The 26,537-nt window shown below is 38.7% G+C and overlaps 1 protein-coding gene across 1 annotated transcript in view; it reads right to left on the reverse strand.

Moving 5' to 3' along the window:
• LOC122813789 (nucleoredoxin-like) overlaps positions 1-26,537 on the reverse strand; it is a 180,272-nt gene that overhangs the window by 112,900 nt on the left and 40,835 nt on the right. The window contains exon 5 of the mRNA XM_044086294.1: positions 26,247-26,347. Coding sequence (XP_043942229.1) covers positions 26,247-26,347 — 101 coding nt within the window. The remainder of the gene's footprint in view (positions 1-26,246; positions 26,348-26,537) is intronic.

Below are 26,537 nucleotides of genomic sequence, written 5' to 3' on the forward strand. Positions count from 1 at the left end.
TGAAGCGTAGGTATCTTCTGCAAGATTCCCTGATTGGGATGTGCAAGTATGCTTCCTTTAAATTTAGTGTTGCCAACCAGGCATCTTTGCTTAGCATAGGAAACAACTGGTGAAAAGTCAGCATCTTGAATTTTGGAATCACCAAAAAGGTGTTTAGTGTAGGCAGGTCCAGGATAGGACATCATGAATTGTCTTTTCTGGGTACAGGGAAAAATCTCGAGTAGAAACCTTGTCCCTTTTCTTCTTCTGGTACCAACTGAATAGCCCCTATGCTTAAGAGAGAGAGTACTTGCTTTTAGGCCTCTGCCCACTGATTTGGAGGTAGATCCGGCCAACCGTGTGGAGTTGGCAACGTGTGGAAGTTAAATCTGTATCCTTGGGATACTATATTTAAAACCCATTTGCCCTGGGTAATGAGTCCCCAGTTCTTTGCATGAAGTTCAATCTTTTCCCCCAAAGGGGCAATCAGTTGAGAAGTGCTTGGAAGTTTTAAAAAGAAGTCATAGAGACAGTTTACCATGAGGGGAATTTTATTACTCCCAGATTTGGAAGTGGAGGCCCCCCACTGCTTAGTCCTGTGCATCCCCTGGGACTGAAGCCTGGGTGCTCTGTTGGATCTGGGTTTGGACTGAGAAGGTCTGGAAGAGGCAGGAAAGGACCAATTCTTAGAAGGCCAATGCCTACTAAATCTTGGAGGTTGTACTTGTGAAAAATCTTTTAACAGTCAGCATAGATTTAGCTTTTTCCTTCATCTTTTTAAGAACTTCTTCTGCCCTGTTGCCAAACAAGATGGTCCTGATTTAAGGGAGCATCCAGTAATTTCACTTTAACATGATCTGGCAAGGATTGCTCCTTTAGCCAAGCATGCCTTCTAAGTACAGACCCAGTAACTGCAGCCCTGCAAGATGCCTCTAGTGAATCAAAACCACATTGCAATGTATGTTTACCAACTTGTTCAGCAGAATGCATTAAATCCTGTAAATCCTTATTTTCAGCACAATCAGGAAACAACATAATTTTCTGTTTAAGCAATCCAGTAATATGCAGCTGATACTTTAACATATGAAACTGGCAATTCAAGTCCCTAATAACCAAAGTTGCAGAAGTGCATACCTTCTTACCCCATCTATCCAGCACCCTGGAGTCTCTATCAGAGAGGGTAGGATTTTTGGCAGTAGTAGCTGTAATGCCCTTGGGTCCCTGTGAAACGGTTTCAGGATCCACAGTAGGATTTTTGAAAAGGAACTTGTGAGAGTCAGGAACCCTGTAATATCTATCAGGTTTTCTGGAAGCAGGAGGTAAAGAGTCAGGGGCCATGCTAGATTCTGAAAAGGCATCATCAGCAATGTCCTGTGCAGGAGGTATAGCTAAAGGCCTGTGCTGGGGCAGGAGTAAGAAATCTCTAAGCCTCTTTTTAGAATCAGAGAAATCCTGACTTTCCCAACGAAAATGCTCCCTGAGAGTATGCAAGGTTTCACCAAAAGAGAAATCCTCTGGGGGGAAGCAGAGGGAATAGAGTCCTCAGCATCAGAATCCTCATAGGTAGATAAGGGTAAATCTTGGTCATCAGAAGAAACAGAAATTTCAGAATCCTGGTCAGAAGTATCATAAGCAAACTCAGTCCTAGGTCTCTTAGAGGAGGAAGGTTGGCTTCCCCTAATTAAAGTAATAAGATCTTCAGTCATTCTTATCATTCATTCATTTTTTAGGCATAGAGGCCTGACCATGTGGTCTGGGTGTTAGTTTTCTAGGCATGGTTCAAGTTTTAGGCCTCGAAGAAGAAGATGGCATCGGTTTAATATGCAAGTCAGTAGGCCTGAATACACCCTCAGAAGCCGGTGCCTGCACAGCGGCTCTGGACCCATCCAAGGTAGAGGCATCCGCCGGTTCCAAGCATCTCGCAGCATACCAGACTCCAAATGGGTCTCAGTAGAGGCCTGCGAATCTGAAGTAGTGGGTATCAGGGGCTGCGAAAGTGCCTCACTGAGTACCGGCAAACTGGGCGGCCTGTCTCTGTCTTTATCTTTGTGTTTTTTCAGAATGTCGGTAGTCGAATGCCTTACCAAAGACATATCAGGATAATTGAACCGAGCACCAAAATATTTAGAAGCGCAAATATACTGATGACGGATAGTTTGTGGTTTAAATAAGGCACAAAACCGACAGCGAGGTACGTTGTGGTCAGGGCCTAGGCAAGGAATACAGTACGAATTAAAATCTTTATGAGGTATTTGCTTTCCACAAGAAATGCAATTATTTACTTTTACTGACATCGGATTAGAGCAAGAAAAAGTTTCCCCAACGGGGTACTTAGAGTTTAGTTGAAGATTTCGGTTCTGAAACTTGAAAATGAAAATTTCAGGAGTCAGCTGACCAGCACTTGCAAATTGCTTCTGCTTCGGGCACCGCACGGCAAGAAAGACTGATGTAATGACGTCGGCTGCATGTTTTATACCCCTGACGACCTGCCGTCACGGAAGAAGAGACAGCAACCGATGTAGGACCCAAGACTTTGTTAATCAGGCCGACTGAGGGCTACTGCAAGCAGATAACTCAAATGTAATGACTGCAACAGTGAAACGCGAAGAACATCTTGAATTCAGTGGTTTCTTTGGAAAATACAAGGCATAACCTCATGTGGATATGCAGTGTGTCTGTCAAGATGCTGCAAACTGAGATTGTTCCCAAATACTACACAGCTGTAGACTAGGCAGAAGAACAGACAACAGGAGATATTTACCACAAAAATGAAGTAGTGGAGGAATATAATAATAATAATAATAATAGCAGAATTTTAGCTTCCAGCAGATCTCTGAAGTGCATCAGTTGAATTAATCTGCTGTAATTACAAGGCCACGTGCTTACAGCTACTTTTTATTACTTTCTTTTCCTCAGTGTAAAATGTGGCCAATTAAGACGGGACATTAATGATGCTGTCCAACTGAGCAAGTGTTACCAGGTTAATAAACATGAATGAGCAATAAATAGTATTCTACGGTTTCTGTTATTTTATATACCTTGCTCCTGCTGCCCTCTACTGAAATCTTTGCCAGGTTACTCAAATGTTTTTTTTTTTTTTTTTCAGGAAAACAATACCAAGGACCAAACAAATAAGATTTTCTTCCTTAATAATCATGTATTTAAATACTTACAGGAGATATTTCAAGTTCAAAAAATAAAATGACTGGAAAGTCTCTTTAGAGAAATTTAAATCAAATTATCATAAATTGTCATGGACCTATCCTAACTTGGATTTTTATGTTATAGCAAGTCACAGTCCTTAAACTTGCTACTTTCTGTTTTAAATACCCAGCAGATTGCATATTTTCATGAGTAAACAAGTGCAGATTTTCTTTGTATATTTCAGCTACCTGATGGACCAGTTGCTTTCTTTTTTTCTATGTTTCCTAACACATGATAAACTTATTGCAAGATTACTAAAATGAGTTTGGATGTTTAACGTGTACATAATAGAAATCTATAGAAATGAGATTGTTTGATAAGGGAGAGGCGGTACACAGTAATGATGAAAGCAATACATTAAATTTCATCTACCTAAACATACACCAAATGATTTGTTATACTTCACTAATGCTGATTATGTATGAGAAAAAGGCATTTGGAGTTGTAAATATCAGCTCTTGGCAATAAAGGCTGTCCCCAGTGAAGCAGAAACACGTTCTGATACCGATAACTAAGCAGTTATTTCTCCGTAGCTGCTAATTGTAGAGTGCTCAAGCTAAGGGAGGTTTGGTATGGTGTTCCGTGGGATTACTAAGTGATTGCTTAAGGAATGTTTCTTCAGAGAATTTTTCATCAAACACATTTTTCTGATAGTGCAGATGGCTGAAAAATCACATTGTTGGAAACTTACTGAAAAAAATGTTATTTGAGGGGCCTGGCTGGGAAGGGGAAGCTAATAAAAAACAACACTCCCTCCAAGCCCTCCTCACACTCGTGAATATAGATATCTGTGCAGTTACTGAGATGTGGTTTAAAGAGGCAGAGAGTACCGCAAAAGTGTAAGGTTTTTAGTGCCTTCCACACTTTTAGACCAGTAGTTGCACAGAGAAGGGATAAAGGTAGTGTCTCAATATACATCAATAACAAGCATACCTCTAGGGTGGTCAGACAGGATGATGCGATGGAGTTCCTCCATGTGCAGATCACCAACGACAAAAATCCCATACCATATCCTAGCCAGCTATAGGTCACCCTTCATGTCCCAAAAATTCCACGATGCATACTTGGACCTGCTGAAGATACTTACCATCCAACCTAACACCCTACTCCTGGGAAACTTTAATTACCCCTTTGTAGATTGGGAATCCTACATGGCCTCAAAACTGTAGGCACAAAAAATTCTGGACTTTGTAAATGCACACATCCTTAACCAAACAGTGAATATGCCCAACAGAGGGTCCAACGTTGTGCTCACATTTAAGGGAGAATGCTGCAACCCCAATGTCTCATCATCCCTTGTAAGGTCCAACCATAAAGTTGTCTCCTTTGAAATCAGAATCAACTATGTAATCTCATTAAAACCAGAACAGTTAAAAACTATTCCAAGGCAAATTACCTGCTATTAAGTGATGGTTTGTCAAAATTCAATGCCCCTTTAAACCCCTGAGAACACACAAACCTATGTTGAATTGCTGTCAGAACCATGTCAATGGCTGTACAGAGGCTGTATAAGTAATCCCAAAACTAGCCCAGAAAGAAACCATCCTGGTGGCATCCTGAATTAAACATGATATACAACAAAAGGAAAAGAATATGGCAAAAATCAGGGAGGGTAATTCACATAAAGATAAAAACTCTTTCATCAAAGTAAATAGGGAATTAAGAGGGCTAGTTCGGTCAAGCAAAGCCAATTTAAGGTTAAGATAGCCTCCCAAGAGAAAGATAATCTTAAGGTCTTCTACTGCTATGTCAAAAACCTTAAGGGTAGCAGACAGAAATATGCTGAACTTGTGGTTAATAGTGCCACATTCACTGATTCTGACGATAGAGAAAACCTGTTAGCGGACAAATTCAGTTCCAGCGTTTCCCCTTCTCACCCCCGACTATCCCTCCAATAATAGCCTCAAACATAACCCCTCCAACCATAACTAGGAAGCATATAACACATGATAACATCCCAGTAGGCCTCATGAATAGTCTAAAACATGACTTGTCAGGACCCCTGGAATCATTGTTTAACTATAGTCTTGAAACATGCTTTGTGCTACATCAATGGAGGACTGTGGTGTTTATCACCCTTCATAAGGGAGGACCTTCAAGACATCCAGGAAACTACAGACCCATTAGTCTAACTAGTCTTATTTGCAAAGCCATGTAAAGAATTATCATGGCAATTATCAACAAGAAAATAGGAAACCTCCAGACACTGGATCTTTCCCAGTTTGGCTTTGGCAAGGAAAGGTCATGCTTACTGAGTCTGGTGGACTTCTTTGAGAATGTCACTAAGGCAATGGATGAGAGGAAAATGCTGCATACTGCCTACCTAGATCTGGCCAAGGCATTTGATATAATACTTCACTCAGGCATTGTCAACAGACTTACAGAACCTCTTTATAACACAGTGGAAATCTAGCTGGCTCACTGATAGGACCCAGGATGTTAGAATCCGTCAGGGCTGGATTAACCATTATGTAAAATAACCATGTGGTTAAGGCATCAAGGGAAGAAGGGCACCACAGACATTTTCCATTGCCAGATTTAACATGGACCATATGGTGCAAAACTGCAAATGGTGCAGCTGAATCAGGTTCCAGAAAAGAGGCTACCACAATAAATGAAAAAATTGCACACACACACACACACACACACACATATATATATATATATATATATATATATATATATATATATATATATATATATATATATATATATATATATATATATATATATATATATATCTATTATATATATATATATATATATATGGATCACCTTCAGATGCCCGAAATCGCGTTTCGCCAACACACAAATCACCGACACCAAAAGACCGACAACAAAAAATACCGACAACGCAAAACACCGAAAACCATTACACCAACACACTACACGTAAACAACACAGTACACTACATAACATATCCACTATCCCTAACCCAAACCCTAACCCTAAGGTCCGACACTACCGCACACTTACCCTACCTGCTCCCTAACCCTAACTCACTTACTCACCCCTAACCCCAAGGTCCGACACTACCGCACACTCACCCTACCTGCACCCTAACCCTAACTCACTTACCCACCCCTAACCCCAAGGTCCGACACTACCGCACACTCACCCTACCTGCACCCTAACCCTAACTCACTTAATCCACCCCTAAACCCACAGTCCCTCACTATCGCACACTTACCTGTCCGCTCCCTAACACTAAATCCCTCACTCTATCGCACACTTACCGAGTCCGTCGGGTTCTCACCTTGTCGGTCATCTGCGTTGTCGGTGTTTTCGTCCCGTCGGATTCCGTGTCGGCGAAACGCGATGTCGGGCATCTGAAGGTGACCCATATATATATATATATATATATATATATATATATATATATATATATATATATATATATATATATATATATATATATATATATATATATATATATATGCAATAATAAAAATAATAATAATAAAATTGTAATAATAGAGGTTAATGATATATATTACTCTTGGAAGGCAAACAAAGTTAGAATCTGATAACTGCCACATGGTCCACCGAGGCTCACGTGATCATTCTTGTCTTGGTCATGTCGGTTGTCCCATTCAGTCGGCCACTGAGAAAGAGGGCAGCACAATGTTGCCAGATGTATGATAATTATTGTACATGTACGATACTTTTATGGCATGTACAATAACACATAACATACCATTAGCATATGCATTTTATACAATAATTTGAAAAAAAAATGTATTTTGTAGGATAAATTTATATTTATTTATTTATTTATTTATTCATTTATTTATTTTATTTGACATTTGCTAACCGGGTTATTCTGACTGGGCACAAAAAGCCCTTTTTCAGCAGAGACCCAAGAAGAAAAGCTCCAAACATATACAATAAGAAAGTAAAACTTACACAAGTACAAAATACAAATAACAGTACATCTGAGTGACACCTTCAGGTGCATCTACAGTTAACTCCCAGTGACGCCTCCAGACGTCAAACACCACTTGCTCACATTTGCACCAACAATCCCAAAAAAATGCTACATACAAGGTACCAAAAGATTTCCTCTCAAAGCTCATAATGGCAAACACAAATGCAATAATATTTACAAATATGTTGGTTTGGAGAGTTCCCATGTGAGTGGATACATATTAGTTAATAGTAACAATAATACATAATCAAAAGTTAAATCAAGGATTTATATGAAAACAAAATAAATATTTTTAATGCCATATGTTTTGAATTTACACACAGAGATTCCCCTTATTACTGTTCACGCATGCACTGGTGCAGCGGTGCTCAGTACCTCACTCAGTGTCCGGAGTGCCAAAAACACAGTGCTAACATTGTAACTTTGTAAGTAAGCTGATTCCTTTTCGTTTTCTATTTCTCCTTTCAATTTTCATGGCACTGATAATAAATAATGTAATTAATGTTTCATAATTTTGTAGATTGGTTGTGCTTATGAAATGTCATGAAGCTCATGAAAATGCTCAGAAATACAGTGACCACCCTTTCCTCCACCTGGAGAAGTGGTTGTGGGTTGGCATAATGTTTAATAGGGGATGTGAAGTTGGCATAATGGTTATGATGTTTACCTCACAAACACAGGGTATTTAAAAGAGAAAGTAGCAAGTTTGATTCTCACCTTTGAGGGAAATTGGCTAGGCACAAAATGGACTGCAAGGGCAGTTAGTCTAGTACTTACATATGAAAAACCTATGAACCTATGAAATATGATGACTATTGTTGAATATGATGCCTTCACCCTACTTCTTATTTGAGGATGTGCTGGTCATCTGTAACCACTCAATAATATAGTGACCGACCCCTCGTCAGTGGTGGATGTTGTGATCAAACCTTCTTCACTAGTGCAAGTAATGACCATTCTGAAGTATCTTTCAGTAAGGTAATCACCAGTTCTCCACCTGTAGATGGGAAGCTCATGTTCCTCTACACCTGGACATGTGGCAGTCACATGTTATCACCTGGCCCTGTGACTACATCCTCTGCATCTAGAGCTACAGTGACCATCTCTCTGTATGGGGATATGGTACTAATTTCTGTCCACCCAGAGACAACTCTTCTTTTCTGCCAGATTGAAACCCCTCCAATCTGGAAATGTGACTTCTAATTTTCCACCTAGAGATATGAAGAATAGTTTCTCAGTCATTGTTCCATTCCCTCTTCACTCTGTTCTTATTTGGAGGTACAATGATTACTTTTCTTTACCTGTAATATTATTTCTTATTTCTGGGTTAGTTATACGGACAATATCTTTTCAATCAAACCTCAAGGGACAGTAGAACTTTCTTTGGGAAGACTCTTGCAGCAAAGTTCATAACATTAAGCCTTCTAATCATTAATTAATATCAGCCCTAATTATTTCAAGCTGTTAGAGTTAATCCAAGTCTTGCCCTGCTACTTCTCCTGTATGAAACACAATTAATACTATTACAGAATCACTCTTTTCTCCCTGTTCACTTATTCACAACTTCCCTGTAGCTTTTACCATCATTCCCAACTCTCTTTCTCCCACACTATATCCACTCCTACTTAGACCTCTCCTTGTCAGCACCTCTAGGCAAATCATTAGCAAAAGTCCGTCTTTCATTCAACCCATCAATCTTTTCTCATATAATACAAACCAGTTAATATTTATATAGTTTTGCAATGCAGTTTTTCATTTTATTTCTACTCTAATTTCATTACACTCAAAGCTTTCAGTTTTATCTTTTTAACTATATATTTCTCTGTTATTATCAAGTTTTCTCACTTTATTTTAAGGAGGTAACAGTCAATTGCAAGCTTGGCTTGAGTTAGCCATTAATGCACAGCCTGTTTGTCAGCCCATGAATTCTAAGCATACTGATAGACTGCTTCTTCTAGAAGTCTCCAGGGGTGTAACTTCCTGTAACATTTAATCCCTGTGGAGCACTACTGCATTTAATTAATTTAACCTTACTGTATCTAATAGGTTTCACCTTGTTGTATACTGAGGAATTGTGGTTGATGCATCTTGACCCAGCAACACAGTTATTTTAAATCTTGCCAAAGGGACTTCTCCCTGTGGAAAGAGACTTGCTGTTTATATATATTTTTTTCTAGCTAAGTCTATCTCTCTTTCTCTGTCTGTGATGTACCAACTATCAGGCTCTCCCTGACTGCTGTATTTCTCTGAAGTGACACTTGCATGATTTAACTAAATATAAATCATCAAGGAAATAAAACAAAGTATATAAAGGGGGCATTAATTTTTTTCCTTTTCACTCAGTACTGCCATTTCCATAACAAATGCAGTGTGATATTACTCCATTTCTCTGTCTGCACAGGACTATACTGATCAACTTCTGATAACATGAGAGTCTCTCTTCTTCTGGCTTTTCCTGGTTAGGGGTTGCCACAGTGGATCACATGTCTGCTCATCAGTGGCAGTGGAGAGTTGCCAGCCCGGTGCCCAACATTCCACAGAAGGCACACTCACGCATGCACTCATGCCTAGGGCCAAGTCAGAGTATCCAATCCACCTACAGCATGTCATTGGGATGTGGGAGGAAACTGAAGCACCTGGAGGAAACCCATGCAACCACAGGGAGGACATACAGACTCTGCACAGAAGGCACCCCAGCTGAGGATTGAACTGGAGAACCTCTTGCTGTAAAGCAGCAGCATTAACCGTTGCACCACCATGGCCACCCCGAACATGAGAGTCTCTCTGACCCGCTTTATTTCCCTACCACCCATATTCCCCAGCCACCTCACCGTATCCTTACATTTATACTCTATGACCTCCACTCACATTTCAGCAACATACCCTCTCCCCTTAAAGACATCCTAACCACTTTTATAAGTCTTAGCAGCTGTACCTTAACAACATCTCACTTTGGTGTGCAATTAACTACTTAGCTAGGTCTCTAATACTGTAACTCTTCCATTGTTTTATAAACACATCATTCCTCTAGCTATACTTCAACTAGTTAATTATGGTTCTAGCTTGACCTCAGCTGTTATGTACCTTCATCTACTTCCTTAATATCCTCACATCTCCTCATAATGCTCTGCATGAAAATAACACGGTTGCTACTTCAGACTCTTATCATAAATAACACTTTAGCAACCCCCTCTAATACAACCATCACCACGCCAACTAGTTAGTCTTTACTCATCCACATTTAGCAGCACTCCATACTTTCTCTAGATATCCCCAGGGCTATACTCTGCCAGTTATGTTGATCTATTCACTTACACATACAACAAGTATAAATCCATAACCCAAAAAGTGACTATAAAATTGAAATATAAACCTAAGTGGCCCTATCCTCTCAATCTCTCAGGAGTTAAAATCAAGCTAAGTGGTGATATATACCCAACAACCAATAAATCACACCACACCCCCTGCTGTACATCTTTCCACCTTCCCACCACCCACAGTTAGAGGTTCAGACTTATTTTCTCACTATGAACCTTAAGAGTACATGTAATAAGCTGCAAGTGCTCCATGTAAGCTTAGCATTTTATTAACCAGATACAACAATTATTACAGAAACATATTTAAAATCAGATGTTAAAGAGAATGAAATATTATCCCCAAGTTTTAACATGTTCAAACGGGACAGAAAAATATAAATCTGGAGGAGGTATATAAATAATACATTAAAATTATATAGAAGTAAATCTTTATACCCATGACATCCCCAAATTTGAAAAAGTAGAAATCATTTTAACTTACCTCATACTTAATAATAAATGATAATATGCATTGTAGCATTAAAGATTCCACCTGGTAACAATCCTACCATAGTCAAGGGCATCCTCCCCTGGTTATCCCAAAATATACACCAAGAAATCATTATAATGGGTGACCTAAATACTGATTACTAAACCTGAAACTCAGCAACCCCCTCTAATTCACTAAATCTGTGTTTTCCCAGTGAATCCACACCACTACAAGAATAAACAAGAAAGAAATAGGTAATCTGTACTGGACTGTATTCTTACCAACAAAACCTAATATTGTAAACTTTTCTAAATGTTTATCTGACAATGTTAACAGCAATCTCCCAAAATATGTACAGAGACAATGGCAACACTTAAATAAGCTAGTGATACACAAACAAGTATGCAATTTGACTAACAGTATGGCTCCTTCATCTCATCCCTTTACTTTGCCTTCTGTAACTGGAATCCATTAAACACATTGCCCTTACATGATGCTATTTCTCACTAAATATCCTAAAAGAAATGACACCAATTAGATCAAAAAGAGTCCAATCAACCCCAGTACCTTGGCAAACCAAGGAAACTAAGCAACCACGTAGACAGAGAGACAAGGCCTGGAAACTTTAGTATATAAACAAAACACAGAATACTTTCCAAACTTTCAGATAACTTAGAAACCTATCTAAAAGCAGATTAAACATGTCAAAAGGTCCTATTACTTAAAGTCCCAACAGAAACACAAAAACACCCCCAAATTATTTGGGTCAGCTATCAAAAAATTTCTCCAACACTGTCAGTCTATCACTCCTGCAACCATTAACAACAAGGATGGTGCCCCCAACCCAATTTAATTCATACTTTACAAATATTTTTTTTTTCTCTAAACAAAGAGAATGTCCACCTCCACTTCTACACACTAACCCCAATGAACAGCAACAGAGAGAACTTCACTTTTCAACCTGTACAAACCTCCGCTATCATAAAAATGTTACATAATCTAAAACCAACAACCTTAGCTGCTGACAACCTCCCAGCTGAATATAAAAATCTAGTAGCAGATGTTCTGTCACTCCCCATCTCCATATTAATAAACCGTTCAGTAACAGAAAACCATGTCCCAGCCATCTAGAAAATTGTATACATTATTCCAAAGGTGGCACCTCTACTGAATTCTCAAATTATAGACCCATTGACAAATTGTCATCACTATCAAAAATCTTGGAAAGATATGCACACACTCAGCTTACCAACCATCTCACTAATAAAAATCTCCTATCCAAAACACAACATGGCTTCCATCCTAGCCATAGCTCAACCACTGGCTTCACCAATACCATAAATCAAAATAGAAAGGAAGGTGAATTAGTCTCATCCCTCTTCACTGATCTCTCAAAAGCCTTTGATACAGTCTCCCATCAAAAACTCCCTAAACTCTTACCACTGGCTTCACAGCTATCTGTCAAATAGATAACAAGCTGTCAAATGGAGCCGAGAACGTTCGCCATCCCTCCCACTCACAGTTGGAACATGAAACAGATTGATACTGGTCCACTCTTATTCATAGGTAACAACTAGGCTAGCTGTCCTTGGAGGAATTTTAACTTAGCCAATTTCCCATCCAAATTTGACAATCAAATTTTGAACCTTGTGTATGTGAAGTAAACATCTTAACCATTATTCCGACCCCTAACCCCAGTATTTTGGCTATTTTCATTAAAAATCTTCTCATTGCAAGCAAACTTTCCCTTCTGTACAATATGCAGATGATTTTGCACTTATCTGCTCTGCCCTAACTTCTACCAAAACTTCAATAAATCACCCAACTTTCCCCTTCTCTGCTATAGAATCTTGGCTAGGTAATTCCCACTATCTCCTAAACCAAAATAAAACAAAGTTAATGCTTTTTGCCACTAAAAAATATACTCCGTGAAAAGACCCTTTATGTAGAGAATATTAATATCACTCTCCTGTCCTCCCTTCTTATCATTTACTTTATATAATACTCCTTCACCATCCAACTCTTTCTTTCTCCTTCCTTCACACTCTCCCATCTGCTTTTTCAGTTTGAGTAATTAACCCCCCATGGGGATTAACCCCCAGCATACTGCAATTTACTCCTTATTATTCTTAGTATTTTTGTTTTGATAAATACTATTAATTCCTAACAACAGATTACTTTTCTACTCTCACTATGTGCATTTAAACAATATTCATACCTATCAGTGACCATATTTGTATGTGTTATTGCAATTCAGTCGCACTACTTGAATTAATAGTATGTGAAACAGTTCTAAACTCTATGCTACAATTTCATGTAAGGATAATTGGTGTTAGCTGTACTATCACACAAATGCATCCCTTATTTTAACAATATGTTAAACAACTCCATTTCTAAGCTACTATTTTTGTAAATATTAATTTTATGTGAAACATTCCTGTATTTTGTGCTATAAATTATGTAAAGATATTGATTCTGTGGAGCTTTTATCCCTGGATCTCTGAAGAAAATGGTCTTTCCTACCCAGTTGGACTTTCTCAGTCAACAAAACCAAACAGAAACAAACAAATAAATATCTATTAGTTGGCATCTGTGCAGCATGAAAAATGAAGTCACGTGAGGCACTCACCTCAATGCTTGCTGTCTGCTCTGTGTTTTTAGTACTAACCTTGGTAGTTGTGCACTAACATTTTTTTTTCTTATTGATTTGTTGCCTTGCTTCTGTAACATGACTTTGCTGTTGATTTATTGCTACTGTGCCTACCTTGTACATAATGAAAGATGCTATGGAATTTAAGAAACGTGAGGATGAGGTCATAAAATCATGCTGCAAGACAAATGTAAAGTGTGCGACATCTTTGGATGCTACGCACCTTCCGACTAACTAATGCATGCAGAAATGTTAATAAATGTCGTTTGATTATAGAACAAACTGAGTCTCATAGGATCTCTTTCTAGAGAGGATACCTTGGAACAGTCTGCTCTTTGAGTCAAGTGCCTCCAAGTGTTACATCTTGGAACAAATCTAGAAAATGTGCTTTATCTCCTTCTAAAGTTATGTCCTTCCACTTCTCAAACTTTCTTACAGGGAGTTCAGGGAAACTTCTGGGAATAAAGATATGTCTAAACTGTCTGTACAGGTAATTGAGGACCATCCTCCAAAACCTCCTTAAGTGGAATCTTCAGACAGAAAGAGAAGGTATTTCCTCTGCTTATAAACTGCTCCTTTTCAGCCAATCCCACTTTAAGCTCACTTCTATCAAATCTTTACATTCTATTTCTTGCCACAGATCCATCTCTTTAGATATTGATTATACATTGCTGTTGAAGATCAGTAGTTAAGGGCTCAGATGTGTTTGGGTCTTATTCCACCCCCTCTTGTTTAGGGCTGGACAGGGACAGTGTCACCTTCACTGCTGACTAGTTCTACTAACAAGTGCATTCCTGGCACAGACACTAACATAGTTTGTTCTATTCTGTCAGTGTTATTAAACCTCGCATTGATGTTTTCTGCACCAACTGTCACCACAGCTCCTGGCTCCCGATGGCTCAGGTTCTACTTTGGTGTCATTCTTTCTGGTGCTGATTTCAAGGTTGGAGTTTTTGGCCTTCAGACCTGTGGGCCTGAGGAAAAAATTACCATGGCAATGAAACATTAGGCTTCTTAAGATCCTCACAGATCAATAGCACAGAACTCACCTATGAACCTATGAGCCTATGAGAGCATTGATACCAATGTCAACAGCAGATAGTTACTCGACTTCAAGGTTTGGTGCCAGTGTTGGCAGAATTTGATACTGAACTCCTGGTGTTCAGATACCACTGTTCTGATGCAGCTATTAAGGCCTGTCTCGGGTTTGATGTCACAGCCACACTGTGGATCAACCTCTCAGTGCCTACTTCACTACTAGCCCTGACCTGAGATCATTTCTGACTGGAGTCTGTGCTTCACTCTACTTCATGATACTGGAATAGAAGGACTAAGGCTCTGTAGCAGAATCTCACAAGGAATCCTGAGCCATAATGTTCTTCTGCCTCTTCCTTCCTGGAAAATTTATTGACAGGAGACCATGACAAGATGTTGTGTAAGCAGAAACACAGACTCTGATTTCATCCCCTAATGATCCCAGGTTCAGGGAGATATTACAAATGATGCAGGTTAAGGGAAGCTGGTCAATCACTCCTCCCTCATATTCTGATAAGGTTCTCAGGAGGCCTTCAAATCACTTCCCTTGCCCTTCTTGATGGTACCCCCTGTGAATGAAATGATGACAAATATCCATTTGTCATGTAATTCCCTCCCACACTGGCAGATGGAGGGACAGATGCTCCCCAAATGCCTCCAGAATGCCACGGCTTCAGGGGGATTGCTGTCAAGCCACAGACTTGAGACTGCAGTATCCATGATTTTGAATGGAATTCTTAATATTATATTGGCAACAATCAAAGAATCACCACTGCAACCACATTCTCACAACAGTGCCTAGGAAGCTGGATATGACCCATAAGGACTGTAAATGTCAGATGCAGAGTCCTGTAGTGGACACTACTGTCAGTGGAGTGGCACTAAAAAAGCTCCAACCCCACACAGCCCTGTGGTACATTATCCAGAGAAGGAGCTAAGGATTATGGAACATTACAGGAAGTGGGTTTATGCATCCTCCATTTTGTATCAAAGGTGCTTAGCTACCAGGCACTGGTGGTTAAATTCCATCAGTCCATTCTAGGTGAAATATTTCAGCTGCTGAAAAGGTTTCTGACACAGCACTTGAAAAGAAGTTCTCTATAGGCATCTATGCTCTCCACCATGAGTAACCTAACTCCACACCTTGATCACAGTACAGCAGATGATGGCAGCAGGTGCAAGAGTTAATGTGTGCCATCATGCAATGCTTTGCCTCACTGACTTTGTGGAGCATTCCAAGGCAACTTTCCTTACAGCTCCATTTAATAGTTTTGACCTGTTTGAGCCATTAGTTAAGATAAAGGTAGAGGAAAGTGAAAAGGATGTAAACACCTTCAAAACAGTCAGTATTAAATTTATGGCTGCCCACCATCCCTTTTCAAGGAAGCAGACGTTTCCACATCAGATGTGCTTCAAACATGCACAGTAGCAACAACAGTAACAGCTGACAAAGAAACAATTTAGCTACAGTGTTGATTCTTTGGTTGCTGCCAAAATAATGTTAAGAATTCCATTAACAAATCACGGATTCTGCAGTCTCCAGTCTGTGGGTTGACAGCAATCTCCCTGAAACCTTGGCAAATGCTCCATTCTGGAGGCAGTTGGGGAGCATCTGTCCATGTGGGAGGCAATTATGCATACAAATGGATATTGGAAGTAATATTTAGGAGCTGTACCATGCTCTTTCTCTCCCAACCAATCAGTATTGTCTTTCACTTCCCAAAGTCTCATCCCATCAGAGGAGAGTGCCACCAAATGAGTTCTTGAACCTCTTCATAGAATGATCTATCCAGGAGGTCCCATCAGACCAGACAGGGTCTAGATATTATGCCAGATTCTTCTTAATGTTAAAAAAGACCCAAAGACCTCAGGCCAGTTCTAGACTTGAGTGGATTCAGTCAATTCAGTACCAAAGAAAACATTTTAGATGGTCAATTCTTCCTTCCTTGTCAAGAGATAATTTGTATTCTTTGAACCTCCAAGATGCCTATCTACATGTAAAGATTACAAACGAGTCAAGGAGGTTCCTATTTTTCTATGTAGTGGCCAGACATTATCAGTTCCAGGTTCTCAGTATACATGAAATTTATGGTTGTGGTTTCAGTTACTGGTCAGCCATTATTAGTTCCAGGTTCTCAGGATACATCAAATGTATGGTTGTGACTTAACTAGAGGCTAAAAGAAGTCAGGGTCTTCCCACACCTAGATGACTGTCACTTAGCTGCTCCAAACTGACAGAAGCTATAATTCATGCCACAGATTCTCTTCTAGAGCAGGGTTAGTCTTAGGGAATCACAGTAAACACTGCCAAGTCTGAGATACAGCCCCTGTAGACAATACAATTCTTTGGTTGTTCTCTAGGCACCCTTCTGTACAAGGCTAGTCTTCCCACTAGAAAGACTTCCTTCCATCACTCATACAGTATAAAAAATTATCATTCCAGAGTAGTGCTGGTGGCCACATGCTTCAGGGCTTTTGGAGCTCTTGACAGTATGATTTTTAATACCATTGATGAGGTACTACATGAGAATCCTCCAGATGAGTGAATGATGGAGCACATTAGAACTAATGAAATATGTCAGAAGCATTTGGTATGATGGTCTATCAGTTCCAGTCTTTCTCTGGACTGTCCCCTCAAATTTCTCAACCTCGGTTTGATCAACAGCACAGATGCCTAAGCTCTGGGGTAGGAGTGCAGATAGCCTAATGTGTGTGTTAATATGCAAGGGAGGGAGGTTGGCATAGTGGTTAAAGTGTTTATTTTACAAACACAAAGTGCAGGGTTTGATTCTCATATGGGGTAATTCACTAAGCTTAAAATGGCCTACAAGGGCAGTTAACTTAGTATTAATCTGTGAACCTATGATTTGAGAATAAGACCAATCTGCATATCAAAATTCTGGAAATGACAGTGGTTCTCCTATCTAAAGTCCCTTCAAGACTCCCTTTCTCAAGGGGAAATTATTCTATACTACAACAACATGGCAGCAATAGGGTATATCAACAAATGAGGGAGGAGCCCACTCCTATCCCCTGTGTCAAGTGTTGTGGGAATGGGCCATGTCCACAGATAATTTTCTAGTTGACTCTTGCATCCTAAAGAAACCAACTGCTTAGTGGACAGGCTCAGCGAATGCCTGCTGGTACCTCATGAAAGTTCTATCTACTGGGCAGTATCAAAAGCACTTTTTTTGCCAGTGGGAGAAGCCTCACTGTGACCTGTTTGTCTCCCCATCCAGAGTCAAATGCAGTGACTTCTTTTCCCTGATTCATTTTATGGAGCAGCAGCTCAGAGGTGATCTAGCCCTGGAGTGGCCTCCATGTGTATTACATGCCTTTTCATCTTTCCCTCTAACTACTAGATTAATATAGATAGCCAAAGTAGGAACGTCAAGGCCTTTCTCACAGTCCCTTATTAACCTCAAGAAATGTGTTTTCCTTTGCTTTGGCCTAACCTTTTGGAGAAGCCTGTCATGCCTAGGGCCTTCAGAACCCTGTAACCTCATCCGCCCTGCAAGCTTCACCCAGACCATCATCCCATCAGCTTAACCACTTGGTTTCTCAAATTCCAGTTCTGACCAGGGACATTGTTTATGGGGTCATCTATATCTTTCTATTACCTCAGAAGCCCAATACAAGGAAGTATACAAACGTAAATGGACATGTTTTTAGTTTGGGCCTTAGAGATTGGGTTAGACACCTTTTCAGCTCCAGTTCTGGTGACACTTGCTTATCTAGCACAAATCTTTAATATGGACTTAAGCTATTCTTCAGTAAAGGTTCACGTCACTTTCACCTAGGGTTTTGGAATTCCTTGCTAGCATCGCTAGAGGTTTGAAAGGCCTTTTTAAACAGAGCCTTACTGATCAGACACCCACTGCACTAACAGAGACAGGCCTATATTTCATATTAGAAGAACTCATGCTTCCTCCTTAAACTTATGCTTCCTCCTTTCAAACCAGATTTTAATGCTGAAATTAACTTTCTATAATGAAAAACTCTTTTTTGTGGTAGTTACTTCAACAAGAATAAATTCTGGAACAAACCAACCCATCCAAAGGCAAGGTGAAGCAGCTCCATGGCAATAGCTTGTCACAAATACAAATCCTTATTAAATGCAAAGATTAAAAAATCATTAATATAAGTGCCTTCATCTGTCTCTGCAGACTTTTGTCAGATACAAATGGATAAAATCAAATTAATGAATTTAAATAAATTACACCCATCAATATATTTGTACACACCCTCACCTTCCAACAGCTTTTAAATGGGTGGGAGGTTGGCATAATGGTTAAGGTGTTTACCTTACAAACATAAGGTGCAGCGTTTGATTCTCACATGGGGTAATTGGCTAGGCTGAAAATGGCCCACAAGGGCAGTTAGCCTAGTACTATTCTATGAACCTATGAAGTGGTCCAACACATTTTTTTCCTTTTATCTGCATACCAAATAAATACAGTGTATAACAATACTAAAATACTTGTATTAAAAACACCTTTTTTAGCATGTTACTTCAATAAAACTTTACTACTTAGATTAATATTTTATACCCTTTTAAAAATCAAAGTATAATGCAAAATGTAAATGGGTATTACAATCAATACATATTTAAATAGTCTTTAGAATAAATTCTGAACTTCAGGCTTTGTGTATAAAACCATTTTGCATTGTCTTCCACAAAGATAGGTCAGTCCTGTGTACAAACCCAACTTTCATGCCCAAGGTAGCTAAAAAAGCTATCCCTAACCAGTCTATAAATCTTCCTGTATTTTCCGTGCTATTAGAGTAAATGGAACAGTCTACTGCACTGTATGGGGATATGCAGGGGCAGCTTCAGATTTATCTAGGCAATGCAATAGATCTCAGAAAACATTCTGAGCTGTTTGGATCATATGCTGCTAATAAAATAGACAAAAAGGTACGCAAAACCACTTTCTCAGATGGCTATCTGAGTGAATTAAATAATGGTGTGGTAAACATGGCAAACAGTTAACAGTATGAGCTAGTGCTCATGGCTGTGTCACATGCTGTTTTTAGGGATGCTTCTATAGACAGTATATGTGGCACTGTGACCAATCTGAATACTTTCATAGGACTTTCAAAGCTGGATGTTGTTTTTCATTGCGGGTCTTCCTTTGTAGCCACAGTTATTTGTGGAATCTTCTCATGATATAAACCAGAATCATTACAGATCATTACAGATGAAAGTTATGGGTTTATATAACAACAGATCTGCATAGTTATGGTTAATCCTCCTTATATTCCAGCCCACCCAAGTTTGAACTGGCAGAACGGGGTTCTACATAGCAACATATGTCTGTATAGACTTCTAATTATGTTCAACTTATTAGTTCCTACTACTGTTCTGGAGAATGAAGGTAGAGTAACTTGATGATATGGATAAAGGGGAGAAGCTGAAGTCTGAGAAAGGTGAGATTGGTGGTGAACAGACAGAGTAGGTGGTTTAGTCCTATTGACAGGATGATGGACAACAGCCATGCAGAGCTATAGTCATAGTGTGATAAAGCCCTGAACATGGCCCAAAGGGCTCAAGAGACCCAAGTTTGATTAATGGCTTTAGCACCTATTGGAGCTAGCAGGGGATGGGGAAGAATGGCAATGCTAACATGCTCACCTTTTCCAGGATGGAGGACAAAGGGAAGACCAAAGTAGGACCTGTGGCAGAGCTAGATCATTTCACCCTGCTCTGTTAGAGACTAGAGCAGACAACAGTACCTAGGACTAGAGCAGACAACAGTACCTAGGATGAGTGGGTGGGCTGGGGAGATATACACATCCTTAGACTCAGGGAGGTGCTGCTTCCAGTAATCATGCTTCACAAGGGGTCTCAATACTCATTATGATGTCAGCAAGTAGGAGAAGGGCAGGACGACAATCTTTTAAAGCTAAACTCTGTGTCTATGAGCAGCAATGACAGCTTCCAGGCTCACTCACTTCTTATGGGGGTCCTGCTGTTAGTCTTAAGTGATGGGGTGGTGACCCCAGCCTGGAGGGGGTTAAATACTCAGTTGAACTGACAAATTTGTTCTTGCAGATGGGAGTGAGATAGGGCTTGGGGAGCCACGTTGCAGAAGAAGCACATACAATACCAACACAGCAAGTAGTAAACAAGCAGAGAAAAAAGATATATCCTATGGTACATACATAACTTTCAGTTTGTTTTCCAATCCTTCCTCGGCCTCAGTTTTCTATTCCTAGGACCCCACATCAGGGACAAGATTTTACAAAAAAAGTATCCAAGAAATCTGTAGAATGCCTTTCAACGCTAAAACCTCGGGAGAGCATCATGGAAGTAAATAATAATGCGATCTACTGAAAATATATCTTTGAAGATGAAGCTTTATGGCAGATTTTTTTTTTTTGCATAGCTTCTTTAACTTACTTCAGAATATTTCTTGCAATAAAAGCATATATCAGGAGAGAATCTGTGCAGTAACTTCATCCTTCAGGGACATGGAGCTCAATAAAATGAACAGAAGAAAGAGCACAACAAGTTCACGGAAAACCTTGAAAGACACTTTTTCCCAAGGAAATAGCTCTTCTAAAAATGTTACTTGTTAAACTGGCTTGCTTTAAAAAATTTGTGCATACTAGGCCAAGTATAAGCTGCCCAAATATCCTCCAAAGAATCATTTGCAAACAGGTTAGTTTATAAATGAAAGCAAGGCAGCTTTTAATCCAGTTTATAAGCAACTGTTAGTAAATATTTCACCTTTTTTCCCTTTTATAAAAAAGAAAAAAAAATGTGGAGCTTTACAAAATGCTTTGGTTCTTTTTAAGTGGTGATTGAGATACTTACATACATATAAACATAAAGAAGCCCCAAACTTCATTTACTAAATAGGATAAAGTGCAGATAAACAAGTTAAATGGTTAAGATTAGACATAGATGTTACTTTACTAATAATAACCCTACAACTACTTTTAAGGGTACCCATCTTTATGACAAGTAGAAAATGCTCCTCAGACAAAAAAGGCTTGAAATTCAGAAATTCTTCTAGATGAAGAAATGACCACTCGGAACATGATCTTACATGACTCATTTCACATCAGAAATATATGGTACCTCAGAAGGATTGCAAATAAGCTTTTCTGGTATAGCATTCAGGCACCACAAAGGAATCAGGTTGTTTGCTGGTGGTTTCATATTTAAAAATCCTGTTTAAAACGTTTGATGGTGTCTTCCCCAGCACATGGTAAATTACTGCAGCTAGTATGAATCGTCCCTTCAGCACACTGAACTGCGTCTCAGCACCTCACTGGATGAAAGGTACTTCAGAAATGTACTTAGGTATGCTTCTGTGTGCTTTTGTTATGTGGTATTTCAGGGCTGTGAAACTAATTATCTTGATGAATGCGCAGAATCCAAATGTGCAGTTTAACCACTGAAATTTGTTAGATTAAACACAGCTGCAAACACAAACCACTGCATTTTGTTTCTGTGGTTTAATCTGATTTTATTACGTCAGAAACGTGAAGTCACTTGGCTAAGTTGAAAGAAAATGCTTTGCCTCTACACCCCTCTCTTGGACTTGTGCTACTCTGTTAGAACTATCTCCTCCTATTTCTGCTACTCTCTGACATGTAAATCACTGTTTCTGCCCACTTGCACCGAAAGGATGAGCTAATTCCGATGCTATTCCTCTTCAGTCAACTAACTCAGTTTACCTCTAGTACATCGTACACCTTGTAATGTTATATTCATTTGATCTCTGTGTCCTATGCTATGGATTGGAGCTTGTCTCCTCATGTGTTTAGACTATACTTTGTGACCATTATTTTTCTATCTGCTTTTTGAATTTTGTACATGTTCAGTATATTGTTTCGATCTGTATATTGTTTGGAGCGTTTCTCCTTGGGTCTCCACTGAAAATGGGTCCCCGGCTCAGTTGGACAAACCCGGTTAACAAATGTCAAATAAATAAATAAATAAACAAACTGCCACCCATGCATCATTTCACATCTAACTAATGATGGTATGGGTAGCTCAAATAATTAATCTGTGGTAGAAGTCGTTGCAGTTATCATAAGGTTTATGTATCTTTTCTAAGTGTGGGAGCTCTGAAAGATCTATGTATTTTTTAAGAGCTAAAGCCTGCTTATCTGGGTGCTGACAGTCTCCACATATCTTTAAGTATATAAAATAGTGGTATAACAGACCATTTCAACATATAAAACAACGGTGATGGTGAAACAGTGTATTTTATTTTCACTCTTATAATGCAATACATCCCTTTGGAATATTACGGCTCACACATGGACCACACAAAAAAATTCCCAAAAACAATTGTTTTCTGAAAAAGTAATACCTTAAGGATCAGAGCCAGAGGACTGAGATAATGTGTGACTGAGGTTTGAATCCAGACACAATGGGGAGTAAATCTGGTTCATTAAAGACACCTTGTCTTCATTAGAAGAGAACTTTTTCTCCTTCTTTCACTGTTCAAAGTTTTATATAGATCTTCTTCTTTTGGCTTTTCCCAGCTAGGGGTCACCACAGTGAATCACCTGTCTGCTCAAGATTGGTAGTGGAGTTTTACAGTGTCAAGTTGCCAGCCCACCACCCAACCTTCCACAGGAGGTACACACACACATACAGCCAATTTAGAGTGTCCAATCCACCTGCAGCATGTCTTTGGGATGTGGGAGAAAACGAGAGCAAACCCACGCGACCACAGGGAGGACATTCAGACTCTGTACAGAAGGCACCCCAGGCAAGTATTGAACCAGAGAACTTCTTGCTGTGAGGCAACAATGCTAACCACTGCACCACCGTGGCCACCCTTTCAACTTTCAAAGTTATATATATATATATATATATATATATATATATATATATATATATATATATATATATATATATATATATATATATATATATATATATATATATATATATATATATATATATATATATATATATGTATATATAAATATATATATATATATATATATATAGAAGCTAAATGTTCATTTAGGAAAAGGATACTAGAATATGTGGGTGATGTCAGGAATATGTAAATGACTAGCCCAACGGCAAGGCACTTTGTAGAACATGGACATCCAGTTGAACATTTAAGATTTATGGTGCTATTGCAATGTTATGAGCAGATTTATAACAATGGTTATTATATAAAAAGAAGTTATATATTACTGAATATCAAACTTACCATAAGTGGGGTATGAATACTGTGATAAATTTACAATTGTTTTTTTTTTTTATGAACACTCCATGGATAATGAAACACTTTTGCTTTAAATGGAGGTGCTGCTAACATTGATTGATTGCATGGCTATTTAAAGGATGCTTTACTGTTTTGATTTCCTTTGACTGAGGTATCGGAGATTTTTTTTTATATACACATATTTGTTGCACAAAACAATTCATAATGTTAAACATAGAACATAATCTTTTACAGTAAATGTTATATTAACAATCCACTTTAAGCTAGCTTTCTTCATACACTCTCAGTAATGTGTATCAGTAATCCATGTTCACATTTACATAAGTCCGACAATAAACAAAGAAGAACTATATGCAGCATATACAAACTATAAAGGATTATTTAAGGAGTTGGCAATTCCTTCATAGAATGTTCCTAGTAATCAGCCCTAACGACTTTATCAATTAACTCCTTATGTTGCATTTCAGTTGTTCCCCTTAGTAATTCTATCTGCCCTATTTTGATAAATAAGTGATTCTTGGTGTCTACTTTCTTAGAATTTTCCCCTATTTTCCATTAACATTTGCCCTTCTTCTTTCATCAGTTTGCTCAAGAAATCTTTCAATTACCCTGTTTTAACTTCTTTCTCTGATATCCAGTTTCTTGTTATACATTTTTTTCCCCAGTAACATTATTAAGGCCAGTAATACGTCCTGCAGACTTGATGATTTAACTGAGACTTGCTATCTCAGAAAATATAATGCTACTATTTCAATAATCAACTACTCAAGTTACCTTTTATATAAAAGTAACATAGGACAATCATAAAAAGTATGATGTGTATAACTCTAGAAAAAGCAGACTGACTTCAGTTAAGTAAAGAGTAGACCCACCACTAACTGTTCAGCCTACTACATGAACATACTCTCCCACCTTTAACAGCAAAACTAATAAGACAATTTCCCATATATAACCCCACAAACCTGAGTCATACTGGTCCTTTAACACAAATCCCACTTTCCAAACTCTAGGCGTCTGACCATGCATTCCTAATTTTCAGTCCCAAACTATGAGAGCCCTTCCCACCAGAACTTAAAGACACTTTATCTTACCCCACGTTCTGTGAATTACTAAAATCCCATCTAGTTAATTAAGTGTTCCTACAACCCAACAGGCCACAGAACGTAACTCAACTAATAACTTTCCTTTACCCTAACTGCCTTTCTAGTTTCCATTGCTTCATTTCTCCGACCACAGACTTCAGTATACCAAGATTATATGGAGTATTCTACCTTCCTAAATGTAAAATAAACTTTGTGCTTAAATGTATATTGATTACACTGTAATTTTATCCTCTCACTTTTCTAGTTTATGTACTTTTGTATTGTTAGCATCACACATTCTTTGCATTTTATTCACTGTGACTTCATATATTTATCTTACATACTCTGTATGAGTGGTTGTGTTACTGACCCCACCATAAGAAAGAAATTGGTCAGAACTGACCAGAGCTCTATCCCTGGCTAACAAATTCAGTAAATGCATAAATAAATAAATAAGGAGCCAGACTCCATGTCAAGTAACCATTTCAGATAAACACAGAAAACACAGTAACTAGACTCCTAAACAAACAAGGAACAACTGTTGCTTACCCTTATGTAGGGAAGCAATCAGCATTTGGGAATAAATATAAAATTGTAATGTGAGTTTTGAAGCAGTTTATCTGTTAGGGAAAAATGTCTATATCAGACTCATTAAGCAAGATTACACCCTTGACACATGAATATTGGAAAAAAATGTGATAACATCACTGATGAGTTAAAATACTTGATATTTGGTTATATGGTTGCAGTGTTTGTATCAAAATGGTATTGAATTCACAACATCATCATGTAACAACGTGACTAAGATATCAATGCAATACAATGCAGCCAGTTTGCTGATATGAAGTGATGTTATATGGCCATTCACGTGCAGTAGTGTGACTGAGATAGCCTAATGTAGTGGTGTGGTTGGGACAACGACATTGGTATGACGTATTAGGAACTACAACATGCAGTAACAAGCCTAGATTTCTGAAAGGCTTACATGCAATGACATGGCTAAAGGAATGACATGCACCAATATGGCTTTGACAGATGTCACTGACAAGCAATTATAACGAGCCATTGTTTCATTGCAGTTTTTCTGGGTCTCCCAACCACCACATTATTTAAAGATGCTTAATTCCTACTTTGCCCACATGCACTGAAATTTACTGGTCACAAGCACAACAGAAAGGAAAAGTACTGCTGCCAATCAAACAGCCGCTTTTCTCAGTAAACATAATATCCTTAAATGACTGTGTAATTTAAGGACATTTAAGAAATGGGTGCGAGAGAGATGACAAAACATTTTTGTGAATATGCCCATATGCATGAATGCATTATGTGTACGTTTATTTGTGCATGTTTTGAGTAATGCATTTGTCTTTATTTACCTGTCAGAGCTTACAAATATAATCTCAAACTTCTCTCCCTTTTCCTTTAATTTCTTGTAGGTTTCAACCAGAAATGGAGTAAAACCACGACAAGGAGGGCACTGGTAGCAGGTTAGAGAAAAAAAAAATCCAAAGGTTGGTAAAAAGATTAAAATGTGTACAGACAGCAAACAGGCAGAAGAAATGGAACAAGAAAGACAATCAGATAGGAAAGCAGGAAGAGAAGGGATGCAAGAGAGTAAAGAAGAAGATGTGACAGGTGAGGAAGCAAGAAATGGAATGAGGCAGGTA

Source organism: Protopterus annectens, chromosome 10.part0, assembly GCF_019279795.1.
Source record: "Protopterus annectens isolate FY-2018-M chromosome 10.part0, PAN1.0, whole genome shotgun sequence".
Taxonomy (NCBI): domain Eukaryota; kingdom Metazoa; phylum Chordata; order Ceratodontiformes; family Protopteridae; genus Protopterus; species Protopterus annectens.